Source organism: Helianthus annuus, chromosome 11 (assembly GCF_002127325.2).
Source record: "Helianthus annuus cultivar XRQ/B chromosome 11, HanXRQr2.0-SUNRISE, whole genome shotgun sequence".
Taxonomy (NCBI): domain Eukaryota; kingdom Viridiplantae; phylum Streptophyta; class Magnoliopsida; order Asterales; family Asteraceae; genus Helianthus; species Helianthus annuus.
The window spans coordinates 4,984,235-5,002,595 of record NC_035443.2 but is presented as its reverse complement, the minus strand read 5'-3'; the positions used below and the strand labels follow the sequence as shown (position 1 = coordinate 5,002,595).

The window sequence follows — 18,361 nt, the reverse complement described above, 5'->3', positions numbered from 1 at the left end:
AAATTACATCGCCGTAAACAAATTTTACATCAGGCGTAACTATTGACTCGACAATTTTTTTTGTTTTTTTTTTATTTTACAGATGTTTTATAACATTTCCATCTACGTTTGTGCAAAAATTGATGGCCCAACTCGCGCAATAAGTAGGAGTTCTCATGGTTCTCACAACTCTTGATAGTTCTTAATCGAACCGATTCATGTATGAGTGTTATATGGAATTTTCGTATTGAGAAATGAAACAATTAAAGCAACATTCTAGGATCAATCTTGTGGAAGTTAAGGATCAGTTAATCAAGAAGCTTGAGTTGGAGAGGTCGGAACACTATTTTGATTACATGAATCTGTTTTTGAGCTTAATATTAAGCAAATATGAGTTTAATTAAATATGTTTCAGGATTATCAGGAAAGTTGGTATCCAACTGCACAATCAGTTAATTCGTGATATTTTGAAGAATGTGTGTAGAGGAACAGTTGGAAGTAAGAAACCTTTAGACAGGGGTTGCTATCAAATGGTTCATCTTTAGTTGTAATCCATATTAGGCTGGAGGGTGTGGTATAAAGCCCTTAGGGCCTTTATCACGCCACGTCAGATCCACGTCATATGGGGGCTTTAAAGCCTCTCCCTTTTAACTTGTATTGTATGGTATAAAGCCCCCTATTAAACAAAAAAAAAAAAGATTTTATTGGATGAAATGATGTGCCCCCCCCCCCTGCACACACCATCTTCCTCGTTATCACGATGGCGGACAAACGGTGGTGCCCCCCCTTTTAACAACAAGGGGGTGGTCGATGGCAGACAAGGGCGCCATAAATGGCTGATGTGGCGGGTGGCGCCCTCCCATACCCACCGGCCTTACAACTAGCATGTTGTCTTTGACCAATGGCGACACTCTCCTTCCATCTCCACGAAAAGTAAGAACGCGACCAGTGATTGAAGCGTTGTTGATCATAAAAGTGCTTTCGGGCCAAACAGGTCAACAAATTTCTCCCTTTTCTTAGGGGAGTGGGGGTGGTCTGTGATGGCCACCCCATCACGCGTGGAACACATTTGTACACCGCCGCCACCACCTTATGTAACGCGTGAACATTTCAACGCGTGGAAACCATCACATGTGGAGAAAGAGATGACCATTTGATTTTTTGACCGTTTGGCACAATATTACCGTTTGGGGTTTAATTTTTTGAGAGGTTTTTTATATAAATCATTCCCCCACTCAAAAGCGCGAGATTTGCGGAACCGTTTAATTCGGTTGTGTGAGCCGCACACCCATCTTGACGAACCGTTTAAGTCGGTTGTAATTCAACAAAAGCGCGAGATTTGCGAAAGGTGGGGTTGGGAGATGCCACCCGTTTAATTTAAGTTTTTTTTCCAATGTTTAGTTGTTTTTTATTTTGCTATGTAATCTATTTTTTAATTTTAATGAAATTTATAATTTAGTGTTTTATTGTTAATTTCTAATTTTAAAATAAAAATTTTAAAAAATTGTGAGTGATGGAATTCTATCACTAGTGACCATCGCCACTACAAAATGCTTGTGAGTGATAGAATAGTGGCTGATGACATGGCAGGAGTTGATTGGATGCTTGTGAGTGATGGAATTCTATCACTAATGACCACCCCCACTCCCCTTATCACCTATTCAATAATCAAGCGATTTTCAAATTGTAGTAGCAAATGCGGATACATCATCACCTAGTTGTCAAGAACTCATCAAACAAGCAGAAAATGGCGATGCTTAGGTTCTAGTGCGGATAAATCACCCGGTGCACCTTATCGATTGAATCTAGGAGGTTTACGAGATTTCGATTAGAACTGCGTCCATCAAAAGATGATGGCGAATGTCAAACAGGGAAAATAGTGTTAAGAAGATGAAGTACAAAATTTAAATATTTTTAAGTTTGAATATAATTTATGAGAGTATATTTAGACATTTCATTGGTCAACTAACGGTTGACCAACAAATTCTGTTAGCAGGGATGTTATTGATTCAAATCGACAGCCACAGGTACGTAAATGCTCAATTTTGGCACTCAGGGACTGAACATGCAATCGGGTGTAAACCACGTGGATGGGAATTGTACGTTACGCATAAGATATCTTTATGCATAAGATATAGATGATGGATGATATGTAATAAGTTTTTAAAAGATTGAACAAAATTTACCAATGGTGATTTGAGCTAAATACTCACGGTGATTGAAAAACCTACTAAGAATGGTTGATACATATTTTAATCTCTAAACTAAAACCTCTAAACCAGATTCAAAATTGTTGATAAACTAAGAACCTCTAAAACTACTATTATTGTTTATATACCTGATTAGAACCCTCTAAAGAAAAATTAGATGAGGGTCACTTCATGTGTTGGAGCGGAGAATCTGTATAAAAAGTTTTTTTTCTCTTCTTCTTTTTTTTTTTTTTTACAAAAACACAGTATTTTAACTCGATTGCCATATCAACCTGTGCAAGGTAGTAGGGGCCGGAATTTATTAACATAAAGACTATATGCACTAGAACCGTCACTCGCAAACAACTATACCCAATATATACCCACCCACAAAATTTCTTATCTTTTTAGCATTTAGACCATGTGTAGTGGGGCGTTTTTTTTTTTAATTTCAAAAATAACGCCCAAAAACGCCCCCCTCCCATTATATAGGGCGTTTTTTGGCTTTTTTTTTTTTGAAAAAAAAATGAATTTGGCGTTTTATATAAAACGCCTTCCCCCTCCTCCCTTGTCCAATCATCTTTCAGCCCCCTTCTCCTTATCCAATAAGATTTTTTCTGTGTTTTTTCTTTAGTTTATTTAATGCCCCAATAATGCCCCATCCCCACTACACCCATTTTAGAAAACGCCTAATAATGCCTATTTGCTGACTGCACCGCCACATGACGTAAAATGCCCTAGGGTGGGGGCATTATCTTCCCCTTCCACTACACATGGTCTTAGGGATGGAACTCTTGTTTGATTGGCGGGTTGGTGGAACTCTCGACATAATATGTTTGTGCTATAGACCTAAACTATAACTTAAGCATAACGCATCTAAAGTAATGTAACTTAAGTAGTACTACGTTAATTATCCGTTTACCTAAACAAGTTGATAATTAAGTTCTAAATGAATTGTAAGAAGTTCTTAACGAGTTAAACTCATAAATAAATCATATTTTAACTTTGATCGAGTTAACATATCAACTCCTTAATATTCATTACAACCTAAATACCTAAATACGAAATTCAATTAAATGTTAAACAAATAAACTCAACTGAAGACTCAAAATATGATAATTTAGGTATCAACTTCATATCAGGAGTTATCACCAAGGTGGACAAAGTAGTTCTGGGTCCATTTCTGGCGGCTAGAATGTAAGCATCTCCTCATGTTTAATAATGCAGTCGCCACAATTAAAGGGTCTTAACAAACATAGAAATATTTTAGGGAAATTTCTAGTTGTAACATTACTATTTTATGTCCGAAAGAAATTTTTTTTTTTCTAACTAGTTTGATTTTGTTAGAAGAATTTCAAACAACTTCAAATTAATGTTTTAAATGGTCAAGTTTTTATGAATCATTCTTGCATAAAGGTATTGCTATAATTCGGGTGTATATTCGGTCAGATTCAATCCACAACCATACTTGAGTGATAGAGATATTAATATATTGGGTTTGGATATATAATAGTAAAGTACTTAGATTGAAAAGCTGGATTAATATTATTAAATGCTGGTAAAATATTTGAATATTCCGTTTCTTATAGAATAATTGGTTTTGTAACCTTTTGTTTATATTGAATGTCGATATTATAAGGCTGGTGAAAAAAAAAGTATTCAATATAAAATACAAGGGTAATTGGATTTTAACACCTCAAACTTTGAAGAATTGGCCGATAACACCCGCAACTAACACTTTGATCTGTGACACCCCAAACTTTTAATTTTGTTTGCCATTTCACCACTCAGTTAAAAAATGAGTAACTGAGTTAGTCTTCCATCCTAGCTGGCATCATTAATCCTACATGGCACCCATGACGTGGCAAACACATGGAAGTTTGTTAGTGTTTACGCCTATGTGTCAAGACTTATCCTACGTGGACTTAATGACATGGAAGTTACGTGGCAAAGCTCATTTCATCTCCCCTTTAACATATGAAACACTCAGTTACACCTTGCCTGTCTCTCTTTACATCAGAAACACCAACCACCACCAGTTTCACCACCTTTCACCACCAACACAGCCACCCATCCCCATGTTCATCTCTCTCTCTCTCTCTCTCTCTCTTAAATACTACCACCACAACAGCATCACATCACCTTCACCGTCGCCGGCATACCTCCACCCCCGCCACCATCACATCTTCAAACAACCCCAACTCTTATCACTCGTTTTCCAGTTAATGTTCAAACAACCCCAACCGGTGAGAGATGTACCCCGACGAGGAAGGTTGTAGAGTTGTGGTTCGATTTCGACGAACACATCCACCGATGAGAGTTCTTTGGGTTCGATTCCGACTGACTGATCCAGCGATGAGAGTTAATTTCATTCTCTTCCGACTAACAAGGGTTCGGCGAAGGTGAAACCCTAGTTTTTGTACAGAGGCGACATTTTGGTTGAAATCGGAGACAAAGATCGGGTTTCCGGTGATCATTTTATTCATAGATCTAACAGGTATATCGATTTCTCTATAGAGGAGGCGTTTGTTTGAGTGCTCGATTTTTCAGATGGGTTTGTTTTTCCGGTACCTCATGACGGCGATGATAATGGTTGTGGAGGGTGGGTGGTTGATGAAGAGGGTGGGGTAACGGCGGATGAAACAGAGGGTGGGGATGGTGATTCCGAGGAGTTTTTGAGTGTCAGAGAGTGATTTTGCAGTGAGGAATTGGGTGGGGCGGTGGATTATGGCTTCGTTGAGGATACCTGCGGCTTTATGGTTGATGAAGACGGTGGATTTTGCAGTGATGTTAGTTGTTATCATTTGTTGTGATAAAAAAGGAAGGGTATGAAGAGGCTTGACACGTAATCATCTCCAACTCAGTAAACTTATGCCATGAACATCTTGAATGTTTGAAGATGTTCTTGCTATTAAAATGATGAAACTGATATGAACATAGTCCCAAATCTTCAAAATGATGAAATTAGAATTTAGGATTTGTTATTGGTTTTTTTTAATATTGTCAAAAATAGTCCACGTAGGATGCCAGCTAGGATGGAAGACTAACTCAGTTACTCATTTTTTAACTGAGTGGTGAAATGACAAACAAAATTAAAAGTTTGGGGTGTCACAGATCAAAGTGTTAGTTGCAGGTGTTATCGGCCAATTCTTCAAAGTTTGAGGTGTTAAAATCCAATTGCCCAAAATACAATTATCATCTCTATCATAAGAGCCAAAAGTAAGTATAGTTACATCATTGGATTAATTTGTTTTAGATTAATTGGTTTATCTCAATTTATTGTTGCAATTAATTCAACATCCCCTACACCGAAAGCCATCTTTTAAAACATCATCAGACGTCACATAAAATCATAAAACAATATTATAAAATATACGATAAGATTTAGGTTAACGACAGAAAAATATAATTAACTTGGTCAAAATAACACACTTGACCATACATTACAGTCACTATATATTTGATTAGTTAGCTGACATAGATAACGAGCTAACATTGATTAATTTATATGATTATATTAACAACGAATATGGTCAGATTAATGAAGTCTAATTCCTAATATTGATTATGGTTTGATATTAATTTATAAATTAGAAAAAGTCGTTTTGAGAGTTAAACAATTATAAAAGATTTTATAAGAGTAAATTTTACTATTGTTCTCATTAGTTTAGTGGACTTCTAAAATTGCCTTTATTTAAGTACTGGAAATTAACCTAGGAAACTTTCAATTTAAAAATTAACACTTTGTTCTTTATATTGCATTTGTATTATTTACATATTATATATTTAGAATATGTTTACTAAAGTTTATTAATGATTTTTTAACATCAAATTAATTTATTAGTTTCTTTTATCAATTTTTTTTAAATATTTTATTTTTAAATTTATTTAATATTTTGTTTTTATAAATTTATTTAATATTTTGTTTTAATATTTCAATATAAATTTATTTAATATTTTGTTTTTATAAACACATACTTACATATACATAAAAAAATACTTTTTAGTTTGAGTAGTTTTAAAACATCTGTAATAATTATATATACTTATAAAAATATTATGGATATACAATAACTTTATTTTAAAGAATTTGTATTTTATTTATATTTTATATAAAAAGTAATTTATCTTGTTATTATTATTTACGTTATAAAAACATTAAAACAAGAATTTTTGGAATATCCACTAATAAACTATAATAAGGTTTATCATTAATTCGTTGGTGATGGTTCGTGGGGAAGCTGAGCAAGACTGAAGACTTTCACCGATGCATACTTAACCGAAGAATAACTAACAATTGCTACACTGTCAAAGTAACGATACATATCAATAGATAAAATGATCATTGATGTCAATTTCATCGATAGGTCCATGATGACGAACATATAATGTGAAGATAAATGAAATGGATGTTATAGAATGTGAAGATAAATGACAACATGTTAAAATCAAAGAGGTTTTAGAAGTATATATAACAAAAAGAGTTAATCATGTAGATGTCCCTTGTGGTTTTAGAAGTATATATAATTAGGTCTTGGTTCATAGCTAAGTCATAACTAATATCAGGTGTTATGATTAATCACAAATACTATTTATGTAACTTGATCTAAAATAGATTAATAAGTTGGACTGTGTTAATTAACACAACCAAAACTCAGTCAAAACAATAAAGAATTCAAGTAAAACATGAAACAACACAATAATTGACTTGGGACATTCGATATATCTATATATACACACACCCCAACAGTCCAACACCACAAAACACATAACTCTAAAACATAAAAAAAATATGGACCAAATTACCTTCTCATACTCTTCTTCATCATCATCCTCATCTTCTTCTTCTTCTTCAAACAATCAACCACCAAAAAAAACAAAACCGAGTCGACCATCATACACCGATTCTCTCCATTCGGTCCGTAAACCAACCCAAAAACCTATCACCAAGCAATTCATTGCACCATTGCCACCAACCCCACAAAAAGTATACAAAGTCAGTTGTTCCAAGTTCAAGCAAGCCGTTCTTATGCTCACCAGCAGTCCAGAGTTTCAATCTCCATCTATCCGCCGCCTGAAAGACGTCGCTCCACCGCCTCTTATGCTACCAAAACCAATAGTTTTGAAACCACAACTGCCACCACCACCTTCACCAGCTGCTGGAGGAACCATGATGGACTATTTTGAGAGCCTAAGTCCGTTGGGTTCAACTTTCTCGCCTGTAGCGCGGTCTTATGATCCCTTCGGGGTTGCGATCATGAGCCCGTTAGGGTTTCTGTCACCATCATCATTAGCATGGTGTTCTTCGGTGCTTCTTAGTCCCACCAACATTTCTGGGTTCTCTCAAAGCCCCATCCTCTAGCTTCATGTTGTTTGGGTATTTTAGTCATATCTTTTTAAGATTACTAATATTGCTGAACAAATATTGCTGGCTGGCTCTCATGTTTTTACTATCATTGTTTCAACAAAAAGTTAAAGTTGTATTTGACTTTTGTATGTCAAAGATTGCTACTTTCGAATAGTAAAGTCAAACAAACATGGTTGTTGGTTAATGTTTTCTAGCATGAATGTTGTAAACTATATTTATTTAATTGCCCTTACGTTCATACTAATTTTTAGTAGATCATGTTAGTCATTTATACTCTACAATGGTAACGACCATATTTATTTGTAATTTTTTCTATAAATTGAGAAATATTTTTAACATCTAACTATCTAAGAATTTACTTGGGTATTTAAATTTCATTACTTTCAAAAGAGAAACCAAACGTAACACATTGTTAGTAACTTAGTGCTTCCGATCATCCGAAGACCCACTCATTTGCGGACTCATGAATTATTTGGTGGAGGTACGGATGAGGGGTCTAACCACATTTTCAAGAGGTGCGGTTGGATTTTCTTGCCTAAAAAATACACTAATTTTTTTTTCAAGGGGTGTGCCCACCCACCCACAACACTAATTAGGTCCGCCCCTGGACCCACTGTGATAAAACCTCTAGCTCACGCATTATCTTTTGTTACTATGAAAAAAATGTGCATTGAGATCAATTTTCCATGCATGCAATTTCTATTTAGCAGAAGGACCTTGACATTGGGTAACATACTTGTTCAGTTATAATATGATTCAGATTTGATGCATGCTATTCATTAACCCTAGCCAATTGTTGCAGCTAGCCGTCTTCTTTAATGTTTTCTAATATTAAAGAGTGTTTATTTCCTTTAAATTCAACAAAATTGGAATCTAAATTCCATTTCAATATTGTTTAGTTTGCAATATTCGTGGAAACAGAAATATTAATTAAAATGATAACATGTTTCGTTTAAAATCTAACATAAGTGAATTGGAATGAATTCCTTTTAAAAATTTCCTTCAAGTAAAGGCATTCAACAATCGTTTCTACCAAAGAAATTTGAATCTTACACTACCTTATCATTGTCAGTTGTCACCGCCAACACATCTGCCTCTGTCGCTGTTGTCGCCGCCATCCTCAAAATCACCGCCATACACGCTTGGTTCTAAAACGCGTGCATAATGCGTGATGCGCTGATGAGAGCACATCGCCACATCTGATGCGTTGCGTTTACGTGATGCGAGAAAATTGCGCGCATTTCGCATAATGCACTTGTCTCATAATGCGCTCTAATGCACGGCGCAACATTGTTTCTTATGTTTTTTTTTTCCAGATTTTATGAACTGGTTTCAGTTTTTTCAATAATAAATATCTTAGTATGCTTGATTTAAACCGAAAAGCACAACTCATATCTTTTTATTACGTCATTTGTTTTACTTTAAGTATGTTTTAATAAGTTTTTATGTATAAATAATTTTTTAATATTTTTGTATAAAACGCACAACACAAACATGATGCGCTCGCATCGCGTATCACGCATCGTGCATCAGATTTTTAGACCAAACGCATCGGAGCGCATCACACAATTTAAAACCAAGCATACACATCGCTACCATCGACTACCGCCACAGTTGTCTCCATCCCTACCATTTGTTCATATGTTTCTATCTTATAATTAATTAATTGATGATGAAAACAACAATCTTGATATATCTATGAGAATATTCAACAAAACGTTTCGACTCCAATAATGTGATATTATTATATGATCTTCTATGCCCATATAACATACAATAAATAAATTCAATTTCTGCACAATTGAAGAAGTTAATTTTTAGTCAGACATGACACATAGTCAAGATTTATAACAAGTTGTATCTAATCTAATAATAATAAAATATACATTTATGCATCATGGGTTGCCAACAATTGACTTTCGGTTTAATCCGAAGAACTCGTTACTGGGACTGACTGTTCTTCCCCTTCTCATGCCACTTGATTGGTTTTCTAGGAAAAAGTTTTGAGTGGTAGGAAAAATTAGATTATGATGTTTTAAACTAAACTTTTATTAATTTGAATATACGTATTAGCCGAGCCTCAGCTTAACCATGTATATGTGTCTAAGTACATAATCTTTTACACCATCAAATGCACCTCAAAATCCACCTTTTTGTTCCTGCATCTGCTTCAAGTTTAATATGTATCCAGTTTATTAGTTTCTCATATGTTTAATTGATATGTATTCATATACTTTTGCACTATGCCTAATGAAGATATACTAATTCATACCTGTGTGTGTATGTATGTATGTATGTATGTATGTATGTATGTATGTATGTATGTATGTATGTATGTATGTATGTATGTATGTATGTATGTATGTATGTATGTATGTATGTATGTATGTATGTATGTATGTATGTATGTATGTATGTATGTATGTATGTATGTATGTATGTATGTATGTATGTATGTATGTATGTATGTATGTATGTATGTATGTATGTATGTATGTATGTATGTATGTATGTATGTATGTATGTATGTATGTATGTATGTATGTATGTATGTATGTATGTATGTATGTATGTATGTATGTATGTATGTATGTATGTATGTATGTATGTATGTATGTATGTATGTATGTATGTATGTATGTATGTATGTATGTATGTATGTATGTGTATGTGTGTGCGTGCGTACGTACGCGTGTGTAGCCTATTTTATATGACCCCTGATGCTACATTTTAATTCGCTATGATTTTTGTCATTTGCTCGTTTAATTGTATTTCACTATATGTATTCTACGTGTTTGCTTTTATTGCGCTACGTCTTTGAGTCACGGCCATTTTTCTTGTAACATTTTTTTTTATTTGTCGTAGCATAATTTAGCAACCGAATCCATGAAATTTAGCAGAAAACCAAGGAAATAACGAAACCTCAAAAATAATTTTTTTTATTTTTATTTTCCGTTGTGATCAACCTTTTTTGAAAAAGAAATTTTTAACATCTGAGCCCCTAACGTTTTTTTTCTAACCCTTTTGGCCCCTAACACTAACCCCATCCATTAGATGTTAGGGGGCAAAAGGGTTAGACAAAAAGACGTTATGGGCCAAAAAGATTAGAAAATAAAAACGTTGGAGACTCATATGTTAAAAATTCTTTTTGGGCTAAAAGAGTAAAAGTGATATAACCACATGAGCCAAAATTGTAATTTACTCTATTAGTTAAATAAATAATATTGTAAATGAGAAGGAGATTAAACTAAATAATTATTCATAAGAAATTAAACTAAATAATATTTAGTATGAGGATTATCTATAATTAATTAGAAAAGATTAAAATAAAATAATAATACTTATCTATAAAATATAGCCTAATATGATAACAAGTGTCCTAAAAATGGTTTCTTTTATTATACAGTATAGATTTACCACACCATATATGCATAAAAAAGCTAAAAATTAGTTCAAGCACATAGGAGTGTTGGTTGAATCAGATGTTTCATTATTGCAATTTTAACATTTTGAAAGTGAATCAAATTCAAATTCAAAACCAATTCGAATTAAATATCAAAAACTGTTTTGAATTCAAAATTTCGATTTTTATTTTATTTTTTGAATTCATGTTTATTAGAATAAACTGAGTTATGAGAAAATTTAAAAACTTAAATTATACATACAAGATAAATAATATATATGTATTTATAAAGAAATAAAAATGTGTATATATAACTATGATTTGATTTTCTGGGTTAATCGATCCAGAAATCGCACATACAAATTTGGTTCAAAAGCTAACCTGGTTTGAAAAAAAACCAAATTAAATTTACTTATTCTAATTCAGTTTGGTTTTAATAAATTTTTTTTCACTGTAATGGCACTCCTATGAGCGGTGGGACTATTAAAGAAACTTGTGGCTCGTGGTTTCTTTAAAATCGGCTCGTTTATAAAGGAGCCGAGCTTGAGCCAAAATAAACTTGCTTGTTTGACTCATTTAGTTAAGTTAAAAGCAAAATTATTATAGCTTAATAGCATATATAAATATACTCACATTGTATGGTTTTGTATGGTTTATGAGTCGAGATAGACTACCTTAATGTAAATTTTAATATATATATATATAGGGGCCGTTAAAATGAAAATGTTTTAACTTTAAATAGTACGTTATAATTTTAATTTAAATGTGGCTTGAGCTTTTTATAACAAAGTTCGAGCTTAAAATTTCAACTTATTAAGATAGTCGAGTTGACTCGTTTAACTTCGTTGAAGTTAATTTGACTCGGCTAATTTACACTCATAATAAGCGGACATAAAGTCTTTCAAAATACACGTTTTTATATATTTATATTAAAAAAAGTTTTACCAGTATAAAATTATTCTAAGAGATTACTCATTTAGAATAAAAAGATGTTATTGAGTTATAATCCATATAAACTTTCACATGATTAATCAAGGTATTTTACAACTACATACGAAATTAAATATATGAGCCTACAAATAACATAACCACTGCACCTTATTCATATTATAATATGTAATGTTTTAGGTTAATATATATATTTTAGGAATTGAACATGTATATATATGCTGATTGTATATGTATGTAAACCTTAGCATTGACATTGCAGTTGGGGACCAAACAATGTTACGTTTCATTATTTTCACATTAACTTACTGATATGTTACGTTTCATTGTTTTCACATTAACTTACTGATGTAGTAGTATTTTGCTATTCCGACCGGAAATACATGTGGCCGACACTGGGCCATCCCATATTGTTATTTTGTTTTCACCCAGTTTCATTTATGAGACAATAATAAAACATATTTAATATTAATATATACAAGTTACATGTGTAAGGGGCACCTTCGATGACCTCATTCGGTGACCCAAGTCACCTAAGGGGAACACCGCCGCCATCACTTAGGTGAGTGGTTTGGGGGAATGAAATCGGTGGGAAGTCACCGAAGAGAGGGAGGAGAGAGGGAGGAGTGGACCAATGAAAAATTTTCTTTTTTTTTTTAATAAAAAACCAAGTCACCTAAGAGGGGAGTGCCGCCATCAATTTAGGGTGTTAGGGGAGTTTAAGAGGGGAGTTGACGTGGCACACGAGGTTTGGTTATGCGTAAGAGAGGGGACTCCCCTCTTAGGGGAGTGCCCCTTACACCCTAAGGTTCAAGCTATACTAGCTTTAAGGACTGTTTGTTTAGCTCTTAATGATTCAGACCTCTTGTTGATTCAACACTTAATGGTTTAAACTGTTTGTTTCGCAAGTAGATGTCTGAAAGGTTCACACATTTGTGTCTAAATGGTTAAGCATTATACTAAGTCTGCATGGTTAAGACCTATAATCTGAATTGGTCAGACATTTGCCTCTGAACGGTTAAGCATTTTACTGACTCTTAATGGTTCAGCACTTAATGGTTCAAACCTCTTACTGGTTCAGCACTTAACCATTCAGAAATTGCCAGACAACCCCTAGCCTGTCTATGTAACCATGTATATGAGTCGTTGGCAAGTTCATGTCATATTGTCCGGTTATGATTATCAAAGTTATTTCTCTTAAATTTTGATTTCAAACTATATGCTCTTAGTTGTTTTGTTATCGACAAGATCGACCCCTTAGGTTACCCAAGTTTTAGTTTTTGTAATATTTTGTATCAAATCTTTGTTTTTACATCGATTGGAACCCTCTACCATTGTACGAAAGCAGTTTTTTCGTCCTTTGTGATAATTGTTTATAAAGTTTGAAGCTTTTCTCCTAGATTTTATTAAAAGATCTCCAACTTGTTTCTATGTTTCTTTAGGATTTGGGTGAAAAATAAAAAAAAGATATAGCCCCAAAAGTAGCTATGATGCTTTTTTAGAGGATTTGTCTGTATTTTTTGTATTTTTTTGCGTTTTTTGCACCACCCATCACGAATTAGGGTTTTGATATTATTATTTAACATTTTAACAACTTTCACGTGCATGTATTGATATCATTGTCATTAGATAGTGAACGTGATGAGGAATTGATGCAGGCCTAAGTGTGGATAATCGAGTCATGGCATTTATGGAGGTCTATGATCGAGCTATCAAGGGTGATTTATGAAAACGACCATAACTTTGGCTACGGGTCTCCGTTTTAGGCGTTTGTCCAGTCAAATCGGATTTCGTGTTTTATGTATTTTGTTTTTGGGCTTGTGTTTGGCCCATGGCCTTTTATGGCCCGTTTCGAATTTTGGTTCTTATTTAAATCCCTCACATGTAATTTGGATGATCATTCATCAATTTTGGCAATAATCATTTTGTCACTTCAGATTCTCTCTCTTTTTGGGTTGAATTTGGGGGTTTGGGGAACAAGTTGCGCCACAACCCTTTTTTTGAATAGAAAATCCAATTCTACCAAAAACAAAACTCTGGTTATTCGACGTTAGGAAGTTGCTATACATGACCTTCTGCACTCTATCTAGGAAACCTTCTCCACTCTACCAAAAAACCCTTTCGATGTATGAATGTATATCTCAAGACCTTGTATGACCTCAAGTATTTTAGGGAATTTGTTAGACTATCTATGTATAAACACCCGAAATGTACAATTGCATATTGTTGTTTTACACATATGCAAACCATGTATTTAGCTTAGACGTATTAATAAAATATTTATCTTGTTATCGAAAACTTGTTACAGGAAAGGGGAGTAAGAAATAAACATATGTACTTTTTATTAATTTAAAGTTTAAATTAAGATTAAAAGAAATTATTCATTCGAACATTAATATGATTATATATTGAGATTTATCATATACATCACATTTTTTCTTTTTCTTTTTTAAGAACGGTAAAACCTTATTTTTTTTAACAGCCAACGGAATCAATCACGGGCACTCTCGGGGCATCAACTGGACGAAACAGAGTAATCTGAGAGTAACCCGAGTCCACCACCAATTCCAGGGAAAACCCGGTAACCCACCTGTAGACACGACAGTGAAATTACCGGTAAAACTCGTCTGTCTCAAGAATCAAACTCAGGTTTCCCTGGGACTCCTATTATTGTCCACTAGTGCCTTACTCTGCACCAAGTGGGAGTTGAACCTGCGCCTCTCAAGAGAAAAAACCTTATTATAAAATATAAAAATAAGGACAATATTTATTTTCCAACATGGGCCCTCATGCACATTAAAACTGGTCTAAAATTAATTTGTGCATGAAATTCTCATATTCCATGGGCCTTTAATGCTCCTCAGAAGTTTCTTGACATGAATTTATAACTCACATTTACTATATCAAACCAATATCACAACAAAATTAAGATCATTACATTTCCAACATCCCATAACTGTTTCCGGTACAAGATTACTCTGTAAAAAATTGACATAACATATTCTTTCAAAACCCAATAAATCATCTCAAATTAAACCATGCACTTTGAAAAAAAAAATGGTTTTTGAAAGAAATGGACATAACATATTCTTTTAAAACCCAAGAAAAATCTTATTAAAATGAACATGCATTTTGGAAAAAAAAATTATCTAAGCTATTCATACACCTTAAAGCTTATTTTGACACTCTGACATATATACGACCTGTATAGGTGCATACGAGTCAAATTAGATGTCAGAGAATGTCTTATACAACCGCATGTATACACTTATACGAATCGTGTATTTCAAAGGAATGTCCACTATACGAACGACATACATTTATATAATCGGTATACACCTGTATGGGTCGTATACGTGTCATGGAATGTCAATTTGGTCGTTTGATGTGAATGACTACGACCCGTATACTTGGATATGAACCGTATACAAATTGTATATAGCAAGACCCTAACGATTGGTATACACATGTATGAGTCGTATGCGTGTCAGAGAATGTCAATTTGATTGTGTGGTTAGAATGAATACGACCCGTATACTTGTATATCAACCCTATACAAAGGGGCTGTTTGGCTAAGCTTATTGGAATGACTTATTTACTTATTTGAAAAGCAAATAAGTCATAATGGACAAAATGGACAAAATATTCTTTCAAAACCCAAGAGAGTCATCATCCATTTTATTTTATTTTTTCGTTCATGTCTTTAATACATATTCAACGCATCTACATGAAATCCTTTAACTCATAACCCGACATAATTGACACCCCTAGTTTATCATCAGATTTTTTAACAGTTCGTCTTTAATAGTTGAATAAATAACAAACCAATGTTTTAAAAACCAGTTCAAACCGGCCGATTGTACCAGTTGAACCGTCCGGTAGAACCGGTTAAACCGTCTGGTACACCTGGTTAAACCTCCCGATACATCCGGTTAACCCGTTTTTTAGCCAAATCCGGTACGGTATAAAAACCGGATTTGAAAACATTTTAACAAACTATATACACCTGGCTAAATCGTCCAATACATCCAGTTAAACCGTTTCTGAGCCAAATCCGGTACGGTATAAAAACCGGATTTTAAAACATTGTAACAAACTATATAATTATTTTGCAAAAGCCTATGTCAAAATGCATTATTTTGTGATTTGTGAAGTATGACACTACAATCAAAACAAGAGCTTATGAGCAAAGCAAAATCAGAGACTTTAACATAAGATGATACTACTATAAAAACAGAAACATGAAACTCAATGGATTAAAAAACCTCTGTAAAAAAAAAAAAAAAAACATCTGTTCTTCTACCCAAATCCGGAACCGGATCGAAGCTAATCGATCGACTATACACGCGCTATCGCCTCCATTCATCACTGAATAGTTCTCGTAAGCTTGCATTTGGAGAAGAAACTCGAATCGGAATAATTCAAGCTGCACAGCTTCAAAAGCTCTGCCGATTGTTGCTTCAACGACGGATCACAACCGCTCTGTATAACAAGCAATAACTTCGCTGCAAGACCGACATCCACAGCCACCGACGAACACTCGTGCGGTGAAAGCTTGCATATAGACCATAAGATCGACAACGCATGTTGCGTGCACCTTTCCGAAACCCTCATCAACACTCGCACCATATTCGGTATGGTGGTTGAACACTCGCTTAACGCGAGTTTACCTTCGGGGACACTCGATAATTCATCCAAAATGAAAAGGGCTTGTTCTAAACACTCGTGTTTGAAACCCGGTAACAATTCGACTAATTGCGGGACTGCGTTCGTGCTAACGATCAAGCTTCGAACTCGTTCGTGCGAGCATATCGATTTGATTAAGTTTAACCCGTGTATGTTTCCGCTTGGGTGTCGTTTATCTTTCACTAGTCGCATTAACGCGACGAGTAAACTCCGGCTCGACACTATCTCGACTCGAAAATCGTTTTCGTCCATCAAAAGTCGAATCAATAGTGTACAATTGATCTTTGTTTCGATCGAACCTTCGTTTAACATGTCGACCATTAACGATATCTTCGCGGGCTGCGTTAGGTTCAACCTCGAAGACGAATCTAGTTCCAATTGAACAAGAATCGAAACCACTTCGGAACCAATCGCGTGCGATGTGTAAGGACCTAATAAGGATGATAAAAGACTCACTCCGCCTTTATCGACAACCGTTTTCCGTGCGATGACATGGTTTGTAACGACTCGTCGAAGGTCTTTAAGCGATTGCACACGCGCCTGGCCCTTGACGGATTTAAGGGTGTCGAGAATCTCACACGCGGTCCCTTGTACATCTTCGGATCGCTTCTTCATTCGGAAGTACATTTGGGAGAACCAAGTGTGAATTAGTTTCTGTAAAGTGTTGTTTGGGGTAAGATTATCATCCCAAAGTTCCTGCATTGTAGTGGGGCATATGAAATGGCCTAAACCGAACCATTTCAAGATGTTGGACCGCTCGTATGTCTGCCCGGTGCAAAGGGTCACCGGGTCTTCCATCGGTTCAAGCGAAATCGGACAAATGAAGACCGATGGGATCTCGGATAAATCCAACTCTTGAATCATGTTTTTCAGATCAAGTTTCTCAGCAAACCCACCACCAAATCCCACTCCACCACCGCCCAAAACCCCATCTTTAACAGCTGTATCCAGATCCAACACCTGCCCATCAACCCCTTCTCTGTTTAATAACAACTTTTTACACTCAGGCATTTTCACAAACACCTGGTGTGCACAAACAAAACACCTTAAACAAAGGAGACAAACAAAACCCACATCGAATTCAACCGTACATTACCTCGAGAAACCTTTAACGATGTTTCTTCTTTCTCTCTCTCTCTCTTGTTTCTCTCTCCTCTGTTAAGGAGTCATTATCACTTTTTTTAACTGATTTTTCTTCTTTCTACGGTCAAAAAGAGTAAAAGACTCATCACAATCATAACAAACATCATGATAATAAGCAGACCCACGACCCAAAAATCAAAGCATTCATTCAAAAGGGTGGAATCATCAGCAACCCAGAAACAGAACAAGAACAGTCACTGGACTGCACAAAGATCTATGCACCTTTTTTCCGGATATAAAAGAATTAAAAAGGTGAACTTTGCATTTGAATGTTGAAAGATGATGATGAAATTGAGTGAAGGAACAGGGGAAAGTGAAATTGAGATGAAGAGTTTAATTTTGTTGAAGTGTTTTTGGGTGTTTTGTGTTTTTGTTTTGATGGAAACGATGAGAAGTGGGTCCAGTTGTGAACTCAGTGGGCCCGGTTCACACGTGCTAGACATTTTTTTGTTTGATTAAACTGATGAAATGGAATACTATATCGGTGTCATAACTCATGTTATAGCGTTTCGAAAAAAATTACGTAAATAAAATGTACGTTAAAACGTAGACCAACTGAAAACATACATAATAATAAGTATAAGAACATATTAGATTTGACTGACTCATTTTCAGGAAAAAATTTACGTCGAAACGTAAATCAAC

At 34.7% G+C, this 18,361-nt stretch overlaps 1 protein-coding gene across 1 annotated transcript; it reads right to left on the bottom strand.

The window, feature by feature from the left end:
• Window positions 1-16,087: 16,087 nt before the first annotated feature.
• On the bottom strand, window positions 16,088-18,085 carry LOC110889260 (U-box domain-containing protein 30). Its single transcript, XM_035979502.1, has 2 exons — window positions 17,670-18,085; window positions 16,088-17,596 (listed from the first exon to the last, which is right to left on the bottom strand). Exon 2 carries the CDS (start codon window positions 17,582-17,584, stop codon window positions 16,253-16,255), a length of 1,332 nt encoding a protein of 443 aa, XP_035835395.1. The 5' UTR covers window positions 17,585-17,596; window positions 17,670-18,085; the 3' UTR covers window positions 16,088-16,252.
• Window positions 18,086-18,361: the final 276 nt, after the last annotated feature.